The sequence below is a fragment of the Mastacembelus armatus genome, chromosome 16 (assembly GCF_900324485.2).
Source record: "Mastacembelus armatus chromosome 16, fMasArm1.2, whole genome shotgun sequence".
NCBI lineage: Eukaryota > Metazoa > Chordata > Actinopteri > Synbranchiformes > Mastacembelidae > Mastacembelus > Mastacembelus armatus.
This window is the reverse complement of record NC_046648.1, coordinates 16,146,897-16,167,079: the sequence shown is the minus strand read 5'-3', so window position 1 is coordinate 16,167,079 and position 20,183 is coordinate 16,146,897. Positions and strand designations below refer to the sequence as shown.

The 20,183-nt window shown below is 40.8% G+C and overlaps 1 protein-coding gene across 3 annotated transcripts; it reads right to left on the bottom strand.

Annotated features, from left to right (window-relative positions):
• Positions 1-759: 759 nt before the first annotated feature.
• On the bottom strand, positions 760-19,583 carry cers2b (ceramide synthase 2b). 3 transcript variants are annotated; one of them, XM_026317337.2, is made up of 11 exons: positions 19,140-19,583; positions 13,044-13,217; positions 12,257-12,374; positions 12,035-12,153; positions 5,125-5,182; positions 4,835-4,885; positions 4,229-4,321; positions 3,653-3,781; positions 3,154-3,260; positions 2,847-3,000; positions 760-2,578 (listed from the first exon to the last, which is right to left on the bottom strand). In XM_026317337.2, exons 2-11 carry the CDS (start codon positions 13,214-13,216, stop codon positions 2,423-2,425), a joined length of 1,158 nt encoding a protein of 385 aa, XP_026173122.1. In that variant the 5' UTR covers position 13,217; positions 19,140-19,583; the 3' UTR covers positions 760-2,422. The 3 variants fall into 3 exon arrangements, with proteins under 3 accessions (XP_026173122.1, XP_026173124.1, XP_026173123.1); XM_026317339.1 differs by lacking the exon at positions 19,140-19,583 and adding an exon at positions 17,872-17,945 and having other exon boundaries at positions 13,044-13,216; XM_026317338.1 differs by lacking the exon at positions 19,140-19,583 and adding an exon at positions 15,317-16,721.
• Between the last annotated feature and the right edge of the window lie 600 nt (positions 19,584-20,183).

The following is a 20,183-nucleotide window of genomic DNA, read 5'->3' as shown; positions in this document are numbered from 1 at the left end:
GTAGTATTATTAATAGTAGTAACATTAGAACTCTACATCTGCGTGTTATTTCCAATATCAACATGTCTGATAATTTCTTTAGAGTTCAGGAAATCCTGACAAATACCCATCATTATTTTGCAAAAAGTTAACACTTGATTTTCACTGTTGAGTCAGATGTAACTACTTTTACCGTGTTGCTGAATCTATAAAATCCATTCAAATGTTAATAGCAAGCAAAAAGTAAAATATTTCTCTAAAATTTGGTCAGTTGATACAAATAAATCATAAATAAATGTACTTATTACTTAGTCATTTTCCACTACTGCATTTGAAATTCAGAAGTCTATGAGGTTGCATTAATGTATTGTGATATTATAAATCTCTTAAAAAGAGAACGTATTTTTACATTTTGGCGTAACTATAGATACATGCAACATAAAAATGTATGTGAAATAACTATTAAAATTCATGGCATCATATAAACCTCTTGTGCAGACAAAAGAACAGCTGGACACTGCTGACCAATGTTCAGGTAAGAGCTCCAGTACAGTTCGAGCATTTCATCTTAAGTGATGTGCTTCTGAGCCACCTCTTCTCTTCAGCCATAAAATTATGATTAATGGACTCCAGTTTTTGTTGGACATTTGTTTAAATATAGCTAGCAGTATAAACAAAAGAAACCAACTTTCCAGTGTTGTCATTGTGATTTATGATGTTTGTTTTTTATTATTAATAACAATACTTAGCTATTATTAAACAAACAAACCAAAAAAAAAAAAAAAAAAACACTGTCAAAAATAACACTGTAAGTAGGACACAGCTGTTTTCTTCGGTATCACAAGAAAAGAGAGGTTGCTGGCTGGTTTAGGTTAGTAAAATGAACATGGTGGTGGAATGAGCGTGAGTTGGACCAGATGGCAATTTGTAATGAAGAGGGGAAAAGTGAGAGACGTTAGGGAGGGAGGATGTCCCAGGTCTTAAGAGTTGAATCTGTGGTTTGAGGTGGAGAAAAGGAGAGGACATGAAGACAGGAAAGAGAGTTTGCCACACATCACGTATAAGGCACTTGACATACAAAAAAAAAAAAAAAAAAAAAATGCAAAAAGCATAAAAAACAAAACACTGACACTCATTTCACGATTTCCTCATTTTTCTCAAAACTGAAACACTGAACTCCAGATTTCCTTCAAACATTAAAAAACATACATGTAAACCTGATTTATACAAAGAATAATACCTAAAATCATCCATTAGATCAGCATTTAAATTCTCACTCAGGTTAACAAAATAACTGGGCTACTTGGCAGTGACATAGGAAATTTGGCCAATATTTGTAAGACTTGGAAATAGTTGACCTGTCTGGTTTTGCTTTAGTAAAACTCCTTCACTTCAACAGTACCACCAACCTTTACATTTTATTGAGAATCATCACTTTTCAGTGAACATCATCATAGGTGTGATACAACTGGGTGAGACAGGATTTACTTTTGCTTTGGCCAAACCCCAGAGCATTCAGCTCTGTCAAACCTAGCATGGAGCTGTGATTTCTATTGCAGTGATTTAGCTCAACAATACTTTCTGGGCATCAAAGGCTGCACACACAGCAAAGAATTGACAACTGTATCCTTTTCAGGTGTGACATCATTTGAACAAAAATGGAAATAAGGCAACATTTTCTTGGTGTTTATCTACAAATCTGAAACCTAATTTACTCCTTAAACTTTACAAGGTGGCCTTTTTATAAATGGCACTGTGTGTACTGGAGAGCAGAGGTACACAGTCCTACCGCACAATATTAAATTATATGATATACTGTATTTTTGTGCAAATATGTTGCAATAGCTGAAGAAACACTAATGTAGTTGCATAGACTGAAAATTAGGGAAATACATGCCCCGTTGTTTCATAAAACTCACTTTGACTCTCTTTATCCTTGTAGAAAGCAAAAGACACTGAAATAAAGCAACAAAAAATTAAAGCATAAAGTTATAAAATGGCATTTTAACAGCCATTAGCTGGCTCTAAGGCACAGTTACAACAAGAAAGCTGAAGTAAAATCAGCATCACTCCTTTTCTCTGTCCTCTCCATTTCTTCCCCTCTTTTTTTTGAAAGTTTGGGACTGACACTGACTGTGATACATTTTTCTCTGATGACAAAGCACAAAAGCCATGCCACATGATGTAGTGTATATCATCTTTTGGATCTCTGTGCCCTCTAGAAGTATGCATGAATGTGTGTGAGTGAATATTTTGTGTTGTGCAAAGTAATGGTGTCAAACCTCAGAATACCTGCTGCTCTTGGTTTTTAGGGAATTAATGACCCCCTCCCCCTGCTTACCCACATCCCTTTCTTTTTCTGTCTTTTCATCCCTCTCTCCTGCTCACTTGCTGAGGGATACGAGTCCTTCTCACATTATTTCTTCCTGACACTTGTTTCTTTTCACTCTGTCTTTCTGTGGTTATTGTTGTGGACTATGTAACCATTCTGCACTGGTCTATTTTTCTTCATGTCTTTTTTATCTTCTGCCACACGATCCTCCTCCTCTCCTGATTCATCTGTTTCATCTTTGTCACTCCTATCATCATCCACTTTTTCCTGAAAGAAATGAGAAAGAGAGTATAAAGACAAGAGGCTAATTCCGCAGCTCCCCTCTACACAAAGCAACCCACACTGCAACATAAAGCTATTTTCAGCAAAACACTAAAAACCCACTATATACTATTTTTATTTGTGGGTATTTAATGTATATCTGTCTTTTAGTCAGTGCTGGACGATAAACATGTACAGGCCTAAATATTCCTTAGTTTTTTCGCTAGATGATCACTCTTGAATTTTACATGTAAGTTTCTTGATGTTTGCTTACATTGTTGGTGAGGAAGCGGATCGCTATGCGTACAATAAGGACAGCCCAGAAGATATGTAGACACTGAAGAATCATCAAAAGTCCATTGAAGAAGTAGTAACCAAAGAAAGGTTCGTAGATGGTCACTGGGTACACCCATGTGCAGTAAATGATCCTGCAACAGAGACAGTCAGGATTAGGAACAAGGTAAATTTGGGTAGCACAAAGCAATATAAATATATATAAAGGATATTAAAGTTTATCTAATCTTATCTTATATTGCAATAAGCCATAAAAACAATTGTTCAAAACATGTGCGCATATATACCAGAAAGGGAAGATGACTAGTCGAGTGACAATGAAGATTGCAGCAAATACAATGAAGATGTAGTTACAGGCATTACGCCAGCCAGCATAATTGAACATCTTTGCAGACTGTCAAAAGGAGAAAGAAAGAACAAAAAACATTTCTTTGTATAATGTCCCCTGAGAAAATGGAATGGCTCTGTTGCACCAAAGACTATCAAAGTTAAGTTTCCTCCACAAGGTGGCAGTGTATGATTAGTGATTAGTGCTTCAGAATTCATATTTAAATCCCAACTGGGATGCAGAATCTAGATTCCAAACAGTACTCTTACTAGTTGGGACACATGACAACAGAATAAAATTAAATGTGGTTAAAAGTGCTGTATGTCAGTTACTACAGTATGTATATCTACCGTCATTTTGGCGCATTGGTTGTGATTGTATATACATTTGTTTGCTAAAGTGTAGTAACTAAAATACTACAAATACAAAAATGCTCAATGACTTTTAGAGACATTCACCTCAAGGAGGTAATCAGAGGAGTCATGCACCAGCATGATAAGAGTTCCAGCACGGATGTAGTTAACACACCAGGAGAAGCTGATGAGCAGGATGGTCGCTACATGGTGGACAATCTGTTCCTTAAAGTCCTAAAGTGAAGAAAAAAGGTGGGAGAAGACATGCCACTTATGCTGGGAAAATGCAATTGTTATATTTGTGTCTTCGATCTGTGTGGGAAATTCTGCTTAAGAGCTATCTAGGTTAGAATATTGTGTTAGAGGACCAACCTATGCCTCTTTGGCAAGATTTTCCCTACTGTGCTCAGCTGACTCAGGGTGAGCAAAGTCCAAACACACGCACAGACGTTCACACACACGTGTAACAACAGTTTAATGTCCATCCACAGTCAGTGCCAGATGTCAAACAGATCAGATAGCAACAAAAGACTGTTTACCTCTTATGTACAGTTGATCATGACTTAATAATCATTTAAAAGGTAAAACTCCCAATGACAGTATTAAAACTGCCTGCATGAATTATACATTTGTTTTCCATTTACTTTTCCTTCTGTTTCATCACAGGTCAAATTCACTTACTTTGCGTTTGACATCAGAAGCCACACTGAAGAGTAGAGAGCTGTAGAATCCCAGCTCAATCATATAGTACCAATACTGAGATGGCAGAAGCGTCTGCAGGAGACGAAACACATTTTTAGTTTCAAATTCATACATGCACACGCATCTATGTTGAGAATTAAGGCTGCGAATAACCATTATTTAAATTACTGATTAATCCTCAATTTATTCTCTTGACTTTAATATAACTGACTGATGAACTGTTTGGTCTCTAAAATGTCCACAAGTTCTGAATGCTTAGGTTGACACATTAAATTAGTTTGCTTTGTATGTCCCCAAACTCAAAACTACTCAGCTGATTATCAAAGAAGATGTAAAACAACAAATATAGACATCCGAAAGGCTGGACTCAGCTGTCTTTTATCAGTAGTTCCCAGTTGCTTCATCAGAAAAATGGGTTTGTGCACAATCCGCTGTTGCATCAATCTCACTTACATTTTATAAATGAAATCTAAGACTTCTGAATGCCTTGTAAGGCATTTTAAGGAAACTAGATTCAGTGCTTTTTGAGACTTTTTGGAACCTGCAGATGTGCATTCATTGTACTTAAACAACCCAGAGACGTACCAGCACAGGAAAGCCTTGCCACATTTCCTTCATGTCATACAGCCAAGGTTTCTGGAGGGAGAGACGAGATGAGATTGAGACAGTAGAGCCTGGCAAGTGTATTTATATGAAGTGGCTCAGCATGGCTATAAGTTAATGCTGCTGCTTTGAGAGTGTGCGAGTTGAGGTTATCACAGCAAAAAAGGATCATGAAAACCGCCAAGATATGATGGCAGGGCAGGTGACAAATGAGGATGTGAACATAAAGTGATGAGAGGAGGAGAGGTTGAGGTACATATGGCAGTACTCACATCGATGAGGGCGGCCAGGCCAGCAATGAAAGCAAGAAGGTAAAAGGTAAATCTCCAACTGCAAGAGAACACACACACTTTCTCCTCAGTCAATGGGAAAAGGATAATACAGATTTTCCACCAGGAGATAGATAAATGCATCACAAATAGCAGCAGTTGGAAAGAAAAACTAGGCTAAATGGAGAGTCTGGAAAAAAATCTGTCGAACTATGCTCAGAATGTCAATCGGGACACACAAACAGCCAAAACACGTGCTGACCGACAATGAGAGGTGTCAGATGGTGTCCTGCTGTTATTATCCTGTTAGAGAGACATTGAGGGGTCATTCCCATTACAGCCTCTTGTACAGGTAAGACAGGATTTCAGACACAGCAGCAGGGACAGAAAGACAGATACAGAGAAAGAAGAGACAGCAAGAGTGGGGCAAATGAGGACAGCAGGGAGCCTGTTGTGTGCATACAAACAATAGGTTGATTCAGAGGAGAAATACTGTAACCGGAGAATCCCAAACATGCAGTGACACACGCATCTGCACTCAGCATATGCAGAACACCAATCCCCTATAGACTAGTAATATCCTTTTTGAAAAAAACATAAAGCAGACTCACACTTACATACACACCAGCTGGATTCACTGTTGGATAGTCAGTTCACCTAACTATAGAAAAACCTAATTTCATTCATATCTATCTTGCCATAAAGATGTAGCGGTTTTAATTTTCTTAATTTTGAAATACATGTCATAGTAATGGGGCTTCAACTACTGATTCCTGTCATTATATCTTAACTGCTACAAGTCAGAGGCAACATTCATAATCAAGCTCCTTCATACCTTAAAGACCTCATAGTACCATATTATCCCAATAGACCACTTCGCTCTCAGAGTGCAGGCCTACTTGTGGTTCCCAGAGTTCTCAAAAGCAGAATGGGAGGCAGAGCCTTTAGCTATCAAGCTCCTCTCCTGTGGAACCAGCTCTCAGCCTGGGTTCAGGAGGCAGACACTCTCTGTACTTTTAAGGCTAGACTTAAAACCTTCCTCTTTGACAAAGCATATAGTTAGGGCTGGCTTCAGGCAACCCTGAACCATCCCTTAGTTAGTTATGCTGCTATAGGCCTAGACTGCCCGAGGACCATCGGTGCACTGAGCTCCCCTACCCTAACCCCCCTTCTCTCCCACCTCATGTATATTCCACCATTGAATGTTACTAACCTTGTGCTCTCTCTCTCCCCTAGTTTGTGCTCTCTCCCTCCCTCTCTCTCTCTCTCTCTCTCTCTCTGTACCTTCTGCAGGTGTCCCTGGTCCTGGAGCTGTTTATCGCTGATGTGCAGTTACTGGCCCCACCAACTTGCAGTGTCTATTTGTTGTTGTTTATTATTGCTGTTCTTTTCTCTCTCCTCTATCCACTCACCCCAACCGGTCGAGGCAGATGGCCGCCCAAACTGAGCCCGGTTCTGCTGGAGGTTTTTTTCTTCCGTTAAAGGGAGTTTTTTCCTCTCCACTGTCGCCAAGTGCTTGCTCATAAGGGAATTGTTGGGTTTTTAGTTTTAGTTTTTGTAAAGTGCCTTGAGATGATTTGTATTGTGATTTGACGCTATACAAATAAAATTGAATTGAATTGAATTGAACACCAAAGCAACAGGAGGTGCCATCTTTAAATTGCTTGTCTTATCCAAAACTCAAGGATATTCAGTCTACTACCCAGAGCAGCAGGAAATTCTTATGATTTCATGATTGTTATTTGTTTTGTTTTTTTTTTGGCATGTGTGTCAGCGGCCCACCCAGTGTTTTTCTTATAGACCGGCTTTTTCAGAAACTGAAAGTCAGAACACCTTGTTTCTGATTTGGCTTCCTTCACATGTCACAGTGAAGCTCATTAACTTAGTCAGGCCCCTTGGTGTATCTGTCCCCAAGGCCCTGCCCACAGCAAAGGAGCTAACACTAGCTGAATTAGCTTCCTAAGCTAAGAAGAGGAAGAAGAAGAAGAAGTACTTTATTAATCCCCAAGGGGAAATTCAGTTGTTACAGCAGTTATTAAATTTGAGATTATTTAAATTATATTGATTAATAGTAATTTATAAAGTAATTAATAAAGTAATAAAGTAATTAACTATTTATTTGGGGGGGGTTTGTGTGTGTGTGTGCGTACATGCATGTGTGTGTGTGTGTGTGTGTGTGTGTGTGTGTGCGCGCGCGCGCGTGTGTGTGCGTTATTGTTTATATTGAGGAATTATAGTCTTATGGCCGTGGACACAAAAGACTCCCTGAATCTTTCAGTCTCGGCTTTAGGGGGAATTAGTGTGTGGTTGAATGAACTTCCCATTCGCCACAGTTCCTCATGAAGTGGGTGGGCAGGATTGCCCAATATGGAGTTTATTTTGTCCAATATCCTCCTCTCTGCCACAGCCTCCAGACTGTCCAGTTCCAGTTCAACAACAGATTTTGCCTTCCTGATTAACTTAGTCTGTTGGCCTCACCAGCCTTGATGCCACCTCCCCAGCACACAACTGCAAAGAACAGTGCACTCGCTACTACAGACTGATAGAACATCTTCAGTAGCTTGTTGCACACACCAAAAGAACAGAGTCTCCTGAGGAAGAACAGTCTGCTCTGTCCTTTCTTGAAGAGGGCATCTGTATTGTTTCACCAGTCCAGTTTGTTGTTAATGTGGACTCCAAGGTATTTGTAGGAGTCCACAATCTCTACTTCGTCTCCAAGGATGGAGACAGGAACTGGGGTCTTCCTCCTAAAGTCCACCACCAGTTCTCTGGTTTTCTTGATATTGAGCTTTAGACAGTTGTTGTTACACCAATCAACAAAGCTTTTTATCAAGTGTCTGTATTCCTCCTCGTTATTATTGTTGATGCATCCAATGATTGAAGAGTCATCAGAGAACTTTTGGAGGTGACAGGTTCCTGAGTTGTAGCGGAAGTCTGAGGTGTAGAGTATAAACAGGAATGGTGCCAGTACAGTTCCTTGAGGTGCACCGGTGCTGCTCATCACCACATCAGATATGCAGCCATCTAAGCGAACAAACTGTGGCCGCCCAGTGAGGTAGTTTTTGATGCACTCCACCATATCTGCGGGAACTTCCATATCCTGCATCTTTGCACTTAGCAGGTGGGGCTGAATAGTGTTGAAAGCACTTGAAAAGTCAAAAAACATGACTCTCACAGTGTTGCCCTGCCTCTCCAGATGGGAGTATGCTCTGTGCATTAAGAAGATGATGGCATCTTCCACTCCGATGTGTTCTGGATATGCAAACTGCAGGGGGTCCAGAAATTCAGACACTTGGGATCTCAGGTGTTGCAGGACCAGTCTCTCAAACACTTTCATGACATGTGATGTTAGCGCTACTGGTCTGAAGTCACTAAGGGTACTGGGACGGGTTCTTTTTGGTAATGGAACAATACAGGAAGTTTTCCATAACTTAGGCACCTTTTTGAGCCTCAGAGAGAGGTTGAAGAGTTTCTGAAAAACCTCTGCAAGCTGTCCAGCGCACACTTTAAGTACTCTGGGACTGATCTCATCTGGTCCTTTTGCTTTGTTGGCCTTTAGTTTAGCTAGTTCCTTCCTCACCTGTTCTGTGGCAAAGGCTGGGCCTGTGTATTGTGTTGATGAGGAGTCAGATGATGAGGGCAGGGGAGGAGTTATTGGAGGTGAGGTATACTTCAATGTTGTATGGCTGCTGATAGAGGAGATGGTATCAGTGGGCAATGGGGAGGCAGCATTGGCAGAGATGTTGGGTGGGGTGATGTGAACAGACCCCAAGGCATCAGCTAAGGTGGTGTAGGGAGGAGGGATGGTGTGTGAGGACAATGGATCAGAGTAAGAAGCAGAGGTGGTGTCAAATCTATTAAAAAACAGGTTAAGTTCATTAGCAAACTTTGAGTCTCCTTCCACAGCAGTGTGTGACTTCTTATAACCAGTTATTATTTTCATCCCATTCCACACCTCTTTGATATTGTTCTGTCTCAACTTGTGATCTACTCTGTCTCTGTAGAGCTGCTTTGCCTCCCTCAGCTTCCTCTTGAGTTCCTTCTGTGCGGCTCGGAGTTCCTCTTTGTCTCTTGCCATGAACGCCCTCTTCTTCTTGTTGAGGAGGCCTTTAATGTCCTTATTTATCCATGGCTTATTATTGGGGAAACAACGAACTTTTTTGGATGGAACAATACTGTCCTCACAGAAGTGGATGTAATCTGTGATACAGTGAGAGATGCCTTCGATGTCCTCACCATGAGCGTCCATGAAAAGGTCCCAGTTTGTAACCCTGAAGCACTCCTGCAGGGCCTCCTCAGCATCCTTTGACCAAACTTTCACATATCTCTTGATAGCAGACTGTGGTCTTACTACAGGCTTGTATGTTGGTACTAAATATATTAAGGTGTGGTCTGATCCACCAAGTGGGGGTAGTGCTGAAGAGCTGTATGCCTCCTTCACATTGGTATAAAGGAGATCAAGAATCTTATTTTCTCGTGTTGCACAGTCCACATACTGTTTGAAGTTGGTCAGAGTTCCCGAAATACTGACATGGTTAAAATCCCCATTAATTAGTATAAGGGCACTGGGGTGTTTTGTTTGGAGACCAGCGACAACTGTGTGGATGATGTCACATGCACTCTGTGCTGCAGCTGATGGAGGAATGTAAACAGTCACAACAATGGTGTGTGAAAACTCACGGGGCAGGTAGTATGGCCTCAGTCCAACCACGAACAGCTCAATGTCTGGAGTGCAGATACAGTCTTTCACTGTTACATGTCCAGGGTTGCACCATTTAGAGTTAACAAAAACTGCGAGACCACCTCCTCTTTTCTTGCCGCTCTGTTTGCCTCTGTCCGCTCGCACTAGTGAGAACCCAGGCAGTTCAAGCGAGCTGTCCGGTATATTTTTATTCAGCCAGGTCTCGGTGAGGCAAAGCAAGCTACACTCTCTGTACTCTCGCTGGCTGCTAGCTAAAGCTGTAAGTTCATCCACTTTGTTGCAGAGTGACCTCACATTCCCCATAATAATTTTTGGGAGAAATGGTTTAAATCTCCTACGTTTTTCTCGACGCTTCATTCCTGCTCTACAGCCCCTCCTGCGCCTCCTCAGGTCTTGGGGGATTTCAGGTTTTATACCAAGAAGCAGACTTGTTCCCTTGAGAGCTAACAGTTGCTCCCTTGTATAGATGCCGTTGCCACAGAAACGTATATTTTCTGATGCTGTTTCCATAATCTCCATATGTCTTTCCACAAGAATTCGAAAAACCCAACTCATCCACTTTCATCCGTTATCAGAGAGAAAGCATATATTTTGATTTGACTTGGATTAACAGATGATAATTCAGTAAAAAACTTGCAAAAAACAAAAAACAAACAGAGGAGCTGCTGTAACAGGCTGCCACCTAACAGGCGCCATTCTAGAACTTGAGAGAACGCCATTCTAGAACTAACGCTTCATAGCAAGACATTGCTGGAGTCATCAGCACAACAGCTACCAGAGGGAAGGAGCCCAACGCTGCAATGTTGTTGGCTGTGTAAGACAAGTCACTACAAGTCAAAACATCAGCCCTCCGACTCTATAGTAGCAGAAGCCTCATGGCTGAACTTTATTTATGATGGTAAAGTTCCTGGAAAAGTGGACAAAAACCTAATTGTCTATGCTTAATTTATACAACAACTACTGTTGTGTAGTTTTGGTGAGTGTATATCTTGAAAACACTTGTTTTAGGCTAAAACCAGCATGATGTCTTATCATTACTATGATTACATACATACTACATATGACTAGACCTACTTAAATAAATCATTACTTGGAGATTACATTTCTGCAGAATATCTTTACTATGTTTGAATTAATGTCTGCTAAATTATCCATCCATCCATTATCTATACGCACTTATTCCTCTTTAGGGTCACAGGGATCTGCTGGAGCCTATCCCAGCTCTCTCTGGGTGAAAGGCAGGGGTACGCCCCGAACAGGTCATCAGTGTGCTAAATTATATATTTTGAATAATCCTTTGAAAACTGATTTTCATAAACTTTCAGTAAGTTTTAACATTTCATAGTGAAATTTGTTCTAGGCTAAAACATCAACACACATTGTGTAAAAATGGAAAAAGAGACAAAAATACGTTTTGCTCTGCGTTGGACTCTGGGTTAATTATTTTTGGTTGCAATATTGTACTTTGGCTGCAGCCACATCTTCTCAAGATCATATACATTTTTGTTGTATTCCTTTTCCTCCAAATAATTCACAGAACACAAGCAAAAAAACTGTGATATAGATAATTTTTTCCAGTTTAAAATAATTCATGTAAAACCTCTTTGAACAGTGAGTGTGTTTGTAGTTTGGGTGAGTTGGCCCTTTAAAATCTTTTTTGCATCAAACAAGAACAATGGTCAATGAAACTAACGGAAACAGTAGATGAGTTCTGCATCAATACAACATGTGGTGCAATAATGTATAAACAAATATCTGTCTACATGCATTTCATTGCATATTTGCCCATCTACCAGTAAATTAATGCTTTTATTATTGTATACAACAACCTCATAGATTTGTCTGTCTGTAGTGCTATACATATTTAGATGTAATTTTCATGTTTCCACAGTGTGAATCTGCCTGCTGAATTTAAGTTCAGTAGCTTTACATCAAGTAATCTTGCCATTGTTTTAACTCTGCTTATGTTACAGTAATTTATCACGTAAAAATAATAAACTGCGGTGAGTATTGTTGAGACCAGTGTTGCATATAGTGTGTGTGTGTGAGGAGTAAGGATAGGCATGGTAGTAGAGGGGCATTCTGATAAGTGCATGTTAAAAATAGGGGGCTGGGAACACAAGGGAGGGCAGGTGTTTCAACCTGCTCTGTAGCTCTACAGCAGTGTGTGCTTATATATTTAAAAGAGAGAAAATATGTGTTTTTTCTTACCTGGCCTCTCGAAACTTTTTAAGCAAACTTGGCCTGTCTTGGTTCCTTCGTCTCCTGAACCATCGCTGCACTTCTCTTTCTGAAAAGCTAGTCTGCTTGCAAAGACTTGCTACTGAAATCTGAGACCAGCACAAAGAAATCAGTGTTTAATTTCCTGAGAATACACACTGGTTAGTTGGCACATGTCTTTTAAAGTGTGTATAGGTGAATGTGAACATTTACCTGTGTAGGATATTTGGTAACTTTAGAGTAGTAGGACTCCAGTTTGGGGTTGCGAGGGGCTTTGAGCCGTACTGTCTCTTTCACCCCAAGTAGAGAGGCCAGGGGTGTAGCAACCATCCTGTAAGTATAAAACGGTCATTGAAACATAAACAGACATTAGACACAAAGATAATAAAATGAAGAGAAGTTAGGAAGGGAAGAAGTAGACGGTGAAACCACAGAAACCATTTCAGCTTTAGCTGGTGTAATTCAGGATGATTATTTAATCAGAACAGGACACATTTTTACAAAGTTGCATTTGAAAGTATGTGTTCTGATAACCCAAAGAGCAACAAGTATCATCTATGTGTGTGTGTATGGAAACAATTTGTGCTGTATTTCTTTTATCTGCGGTGTTAGTCATCTAACTTGGTTTACATAAGTTATCCCTCTGTGACATAGCGGAAAGTAGGATTAAAAACAATAAAGAAGGAAGAGAGCTATTAACAATAAAACATAGGTGGATTGGAATGATTGTCTAGCTTCCAAAATATGAGCTACAGGAAATAGGAACACTGTAATTGTGTGAGAAATAGTACAAGTCGCATGGAAGAATGGAGTAAAGTGAGTAAAGAGAAAAAAAGCAAGCAAAAAGGGTTTCTGAAATAAAATTATCTAATTAGAGGTCACAGGAGGAGGTGACTGATTAGTTGACTAGAAGTGAAAGAAGGCAGCAGTCAAGGGAAAAAGAAAAGAGTGAGACTGGACAGAAGAAGGAGACACATGTTAAGACTGACAATGGACTGACCTTTCAAAGATTTGACGAATAATGAGGAATATAAGGGCAATGGGCAGTGCGACCCACAGATCTTGGGCTTTAGCATAGACCCGTCCATCCCGATCCTCCAGATCAGCCCAGCCCAGGCCCTCTGGAAACCACAGCCGCTCCTGCCAGAACCATTCACTCAACTCAGAGAGCATCCTGAAACACACAGGAACACATAGGGAATCAGCACCACTTTTATGGGTGTGCTAGGCTGTAAAGTCTCAAAACCCACGAAAAATGTGCTCTAGAGGCAGAATCCACAGCCTGAGAAAATAAAAACATCATAAAATGTGAATGCACCTTCTAAGAACTGGCTTGTTTTTCCACAGAGGAAAGAGCAACAACAGAGCCACCTAATTACATCACTGTACACATCCCAGTCAAACAAGCTCTGTTGCATCTGTATCTCCTAACTTAAAACATAAAACAGCAGCACTACTTCAGACAACCAAAAAAAAAAAAAAAAAACACTTAAGTTTGGTTGGTTGGTTTGGCATTCTGAATTTCTCCAATGGGGGATGAATAAATTATCTATCTATCTATCTATCTATCTATCTATCTATCTATCTATCTATCTATCAAGAAACATCTTAATGCCTCCTGGGTGATTTTAGAAGTGGACAGCTCAACACGGGTTGTGTGAAATCACTTTCCAAGGTGGTCTAGGACGCATTTGACCACATATCTTCTGTAGTGTAAACGCTAATGTGTTGTGATGCATCTCTGACAAGGCCGTTCTAGGAAAATACATCATCAGTGCAGATGTGATGATTATTGTGATTAGACCATTTAAAGTCAGCTGTCTGGCTATGAACATCAGAGGAGATCTGTGATCGGAAATGTTTTGTACTATGTACTCAAGAAAATTCAATTATGGTACCAATGTTTTCCTTCCCTTGGAAGCCCGTTGACAGTTCTTTCCCCTGAGAGCATGCAATAAGTAGGGAGCTCAGGAGGCCCACATTAGGTAAGCAAAATCACACCAGCAATTAAGCAGTCATGGCCTAATGGACAGAGAGTTGGACTTGTAACCCGAAAATTGCGGTTTGAGTCTCAGGTCAGGTAGAGTCCACTTGTTGGTGGGGTGGTGTGAACAGCCAGTGCCCTATCCACCTTCAATATCATGACTGAGGTGACTCTTGAGCAAGGCACTGAGCCCCCAACTGCTCCCTGGGTGCTGCAGCACACACTGGGCATGTGTGTGTTCACTGTTGTGTGTGTGTACTTGGGATGGGTAAAATGCAGAGCACATACTTGGCCACAAAAAAAAAAAAAAAAAAAGTGCACCAGTTTCCCCCCTCAACAGCTATGAAGGTTGGTTTTTACTCAGTGAGGGCACAGATGAATATTTCTGCTGCTATGTTCAGGGAGTGGCAGAGAGAGAGAGAGAAGTAGCTGAAGGATGTGAGTCATAATTTATCCATATGTGCAGATCAGCAGGGGCACCCCACACCCTCCTTCTCTGGAGACCCCTTGCAGATTTAGAGTAACTCCCCTTCCTCCCACTACAGCAGTAAATAACAAAGCCATGTAACCACTTCACTTCCACTCCCATCCCCACCCTGCTGCTCCGCACCAGTATTCAAGGATTCCCTCTTTGGGCCAGAGAGCTAAAGCCAGGTCCTACATTGTCCCTCCCTTAACAAACTTTAAAATATGCAGACTAAATCATGCTTGAATATAAAGTCGTTAGCTTAAAGAAAAGCAAAGTGAATGACTAAATAAGCTTTGGACAAAGAGCTTTTAAACATAAATTAAAGATTCAGTATTAATACCAAAGTGATACTTTTTTACCTTAAAGAATATACACAAATATTACCATTAACAAGTTTTTTTTATATATGCGGTTGCATCTAACATTTTGGGTTTCATCATCAATGAATCTGCTATCTTGATGAACTGATTAATCATTTGTTCTGCAACATGTCATTTCCTAGACCCTGAAGTGTGATTTTCTGATCAGCCCCAAAAGGACATAAGGCTCAGAAAAATAGCATTAAGAGTTCTACTACCACTTTAGCATTTAGCCCCAAAAAGTGACTGATGATTAATTAGTCTAATTTTCAAACTATTTAGTCAATGAGTGTTTCAGGTCTGCAAAAACATTAGTGTTGAATGCTGTCTAGACACAATCAGACGTTTGGTTAGAAGTTTGCTTAAATGACCCAGACATTAAATGACAACTTTCATCGGTTGACAATTTTACTGATGCATTGTGTCCAAAAAAAAACTTTGATGACTGTCTATAGCCTTACCTTTGTCTCAGTCTGTTACAGATTCTTTAAATTCACTACTTCACACCAGCTCTTAGTATCTGATGCTGATAGACCACCCTTCGTTAATTCAACCCTACAGGTTAAAACCATTTCCTGCTGATTGCAGCTTCTGACACTGTCCATGAAATGGTGCTATACTTGAGTGTGTCAGTTATTTTCCACATCGTGTCATGTTAGTCATAGCGCCTGTTTCCTGTTGGAACAGCATAGCTGGCCTGGCACTAGGCTTTCCCATCTCTTTCTACTGCTCAGCGCAGGTGGTGGTGTATGGAAAGTGTGACATATATTGTCCTAGTGATTTTGCCAGCTCTTCCATTTGAGCAGCGCCACATCTTGCTTCTGCTAAGTTGCTCTGCCAGATCTTGTGAGTTTTGTTTGTTTGCATGTCTGGCTCTATCAAAAGTCAATGTAATCTCAATCAAAAACAGATAACAAGGCGAGCTTCTGAGCACAAAAAAATGACTGCTCAAAGGGCAGAAGTGCTGAGGAGTGCAAGAACCTGCTGACTTCACTGTATAATACCTGATTTCCAACACTAAAAACTGACTTTAAACTGTAAATAACCACTTGTATTTGTAGTATATTCTCAGATACCTAAATATCCATATGCACAGACACCCAACATTTGCAGCTAAACAAGGACAGGTCAAAGGCTGCCTCAACAGTCGGCAGTATAGGATATTTTTAGGGTTACTTGTTGAGATCATCCAGAGAATTCAGCATGTTAAAGCACTTTTCCCCCCACAGCACTCCTAATACCACATACCATTGGACCACTGGATCATATGACCAGACTCTGACCATTGCAAACATCCAATAGAAATAAAGGATTTCTCTAGCGGGGGAGGGAGAAAGGAAGTTCTCCGACTGTTTCCCACTTTCTCACTAGCTCACTACATGAATATACATTACAATGATGTGGTGGCTGTAAACAGAGTTCTCACTCTGAGCTGGCAGAGAGGACTCCATCTGTGACTGATATGTTTGTTTTCAGCTCTGCCCTAATCCCATGTTTACATACCCAAAATACATTGATAAAAAAAAAATAGAAAAAAAAAAACATAATGGCTCTCTGAGGAAAACCTAAACAGACAGGACTGGAACCTAGTACAGAGTGCAGGAATATTTGGAGAATGTAAACATGCCGCCTCCATACTGAGCGAGCACTCCAGCTTTTCTCATTCACACTCCATGGATGAATACCATCTTATTACAGCCTTGTGGAGTTTTATCTGACAGGACACTGAGCCAGCCAGAGGAACATAGGTCATGAGACAGTAGCAATGCGCGCTGTGCTCTAAGTGTGAGTCACTCATGACATACCATCAATGTGGGCACATCTACTAGTTTACTCATATCCATCAATACTTAAGTTGATTACAGACAGCTGAATCATTTAAACCATAACCTTCAAAAATGACGAGGAGACCGACAGACGGGAATGAGACAGCTGACAATGCATTCACTGTAGACTAGATAACATAACGTGCTTTTAATGGATCAGGTTTGATAAGTAAGAGACAGAATGACACACTGAATAAAAGCTAATACTGCCAAAGGTCACCAGAGTGGGTGACTGAGTGGTTAGCACTGTTGCCTCACAGCAAGAAGGTCGTGGGTTCGCAACCTGGCCTCTCTGTGTGGAGTTTGCATGTTCTCCCCGTGTTTGCCTGGGTTTACTCCTTACTTCCTCCCACAGTCCAAAAACATGCATGTTAGGTTGATTGGTGACTCTGACTTGCCCATAGGAGTGAGTGTGTGTGGTTGTTTGTCTTTGTATGTCTATATGTGGCCCTGTGATGGACTGGTGACCTGTCCAGGGTGTACCCCTGCCTTCTACCCGAAAGAGAGCTGGGATAGGCTCCAGCAGATCCCCGTGACCCTGGTTAAGGAATAAGTGGGTATAGAAGATGGATGGATGGATGGTCACCAGAGTGGAGTCAAAATGGTACAGAGTCAAATAAGTCAGCAACCATAAATCAAATCATGGCCTTGAAATTTACTGTAGCTGGGTTCATGTATGGTTCAGTATTATATAGAGTGATTGCTGTCATATTGGAGCTGTTCAAATGCAGACAAATTCAAAATGATGTAACTATGAATGAATGACATTTAGTCAAACCAAGTCAGTTCAACACCTTTTGGTTACTAGCAGAAATATCTCTAATGAGGATGTTATGCTTTTCTTTGTCATATGATAGTAAACTCAGTATAATGACACCTTTTATTTTTTGCGGTCCAATGTGCAGTCACAGTTTGGATATCAGAGTAAAGCCATGAAATTCTGAATGCACATATTGTGAGAGATGGCAGTTCAGGAGGCTGGCATACTTTCTACACATGGTCCATTAGCTGTAACGCAGGTCATGCCTTGGCCATTTTGAACCACAGGGCTGCTCTGAGGATGAGTCATACACATCCTTCACATTTTAGTCCTTCCGCAAGCCCATGGTTTAACAGAAAACATCTCATTGTAGTTTTATCAAGGCGCAAGATGTCAAGGTTATGCAAACAGATTACAGAAAAAGACATACTGTAAGTGGGAGAAAACATCAGCCAGTCTGCTGTGATCTGTTTCATCACTGTTAGCCAACCCTCTGTGTCTTAGCTGGAAATAACAAGAAAGCCAACTTCAATACTTTTGGCAGTGGTCTATGACTTGGATGAATTATTAATGGGGAGTTTCAATCAGTCAGGTCAATTATTTCCACCTTGGATATATGGGAGGCTATTCTTTCTGTTGAATGGTAGCTCTACAAACACTCAAAACTCCAGCAACACTGAGGTGCTTCTGTGCAACGATTACCAGGACAACATTCTTATCTGTAGCCAAATTACTGATTACTCAATGAACTGAGCAGAGGGATGTCAGAAGATGTCATCGCAAGTTTGGACTTTGAACTCAGACACAACCTGCCTCTGTCTCTGCTGTCTTTTCACCCATTCTCAAGCAGGTAAAGAACATTTCATAGAGGATACCCAGCTCGTGGATCAGAGGGGTCACAAGAGGCTAACTACCATTTGATCCTAAAGACCCTGGAAAGACTGAAATCTCTAGTTTTTTTAGGCTGAGGATGCTACTTGGATGAGTGATGAAACAAAGTCCAGTTGTCATCTAAATATTTGAAGTTATAATTTCCCCAAGTTGGGGGTGGACCAAAAACTACAGCCTATAAAAGATGTTATAACTATAAATGAATGTTACAATTATTGCTGTTAGTAACTAACGTCATACCTGTCAGATAAATGCAATGGAATGGAATGTAAACAAACACAAACTGGAAACAGTATCCAGTATCTGATCAGGACATGTACTATGTTGTTTTCCTTTGTGGTGAAGACCACAATAATGTCTGGCGGAGGGGTCCCGAACATAAACTAATTACTGTAGTTAAATACCAAGCAGACAAATTACATTTTAGAAGTCTACAAACTGGTCTCCCTTTTGTTGGCTGCAGTGTTGTATCTACGACTGAGTGCGTCTATTTACGGCAATAACTTCGCATAATCTGCTGCTAGCAAACTCAAGAAACAAACCCACCATTTAGCCGTACAGCGGGCCGCCCTCCATGTCTTTGCATTAGCGGCAAAGGATAACGATTAATGGATTAACGGTTGCTAACGTGCAATAACGTCTCCACGCCGCCATTAGCTCGGTGTAGCTTTTAAAAGTGCCCGTTATCTTTAATTAACCGATCCTGCACGAATGCGTAATGACGTCTGACGAAGTGAGGATGCGTCGCACACACATTCACGCACACATAAGCGAAAAACGTTTACATAGAAGTGAAGCGCTACTTACTTTGGTGTTTCCCTCCCGTTGTGAAGCGTAAAATGAGGCTTTCTATCTGATTATGTTTTATTTTTACAACAAGGCGTCCGGGTCCCTCCTAGCCAACGGTCCTGTTTAGTGTTCCCAGCCAGCTGGTTGTGCTCAGGGGGGCGCAGTTTGTGTCCGCGTTTAGTGTCCGGGCTGATTTTTACATCTTTCCATTGGGCTCTAAAGTTTGTTGCTCTTCTGGTGAAAAAGATGAAATGTAGAAAAAAAAAGCTGCAGATGGGAGAATGTGTGATACGCTGCAATGCGGCCGCCCGTTGCTCTCCCAACAAACGCTGGGGCTGTTTTATTTTTTCGTGGTGTCTCAGCTAATTGTTCTCCCCCTCGTGTGTCCCAGGAGTCGGCGGGGTCTGTGGGGGTGTCCGGCGGGGCAGAGGCGGAGGTCGGGCCGGCAGGAGAGTGGACTGAGAGGAGCAGACAGAGGGAGGAGTGAGCGGATAACGGAGAGGGAGGGACGCAGATGACGTCCAAACACATGAGAGAGCATTTGGCTGACACATAATCACACACATCCGCATTTTGCTTCCGGTCGGACACATGTTTATCCCTTCTTATTTTTTTACTTAATTTTCTGTCATTTTAAGTTATCATGGATGATACCCCCCGCCCCCCCCGCACCGCCTTCCCATTCGGTTGTATATTTAATTTCTTACACTGGAGTCGTGCTTTTTCAGCTTTTCATCAGCTCTGACCTTTCACCTCGTTTTTTGCAAACGCAGCATATGACTCATTCAATGTATACTTCAAACTTAATTAAAATTAATGTTGAAGGTGAATATGCTAATTGAATATCTTTGGGTATTGGACTGTTCCTCGGGCAAAACAAACAAAGTAAAGTGAGACATTGTAGGTGACAATTTTTAATCATGAAATAATCATCTGATAAATCAACACTAAAAAATAAGCGTTAAATTTGCCCAATATAAATCATATGGTTTCTTTAAAATAATAAAAATGATCTTACATGGATTGTTTGTGTTTTTTCTTACATCTTTTTTTTTTATTTCC

Bases quoted from the DNA above. Each gene is read 5' to 3' on its own strand.
- cers2b (XM_026317337.2), bottom strand. From the start codon at position 13,216: ATGCTCTCTGAGTTGAGTGAATGGTTCTGGCAGGAGCGGCTGTGGTTT. The intron at 4,886-5,124 runs GTGAGTACTGCC...CTCTCCCTCCAG, and splicing joins GCCTGGCCGCCCTCATCGAT to AAACCTTGGCTGTATGACAT. The intron at 3,782-4,228 runs GTAAGTGAATTT...TCTTCACTTTAG, and splicing joins CTTCTGATGTCAAACGCAAA to GACTTTAAGGAACAGATTGT.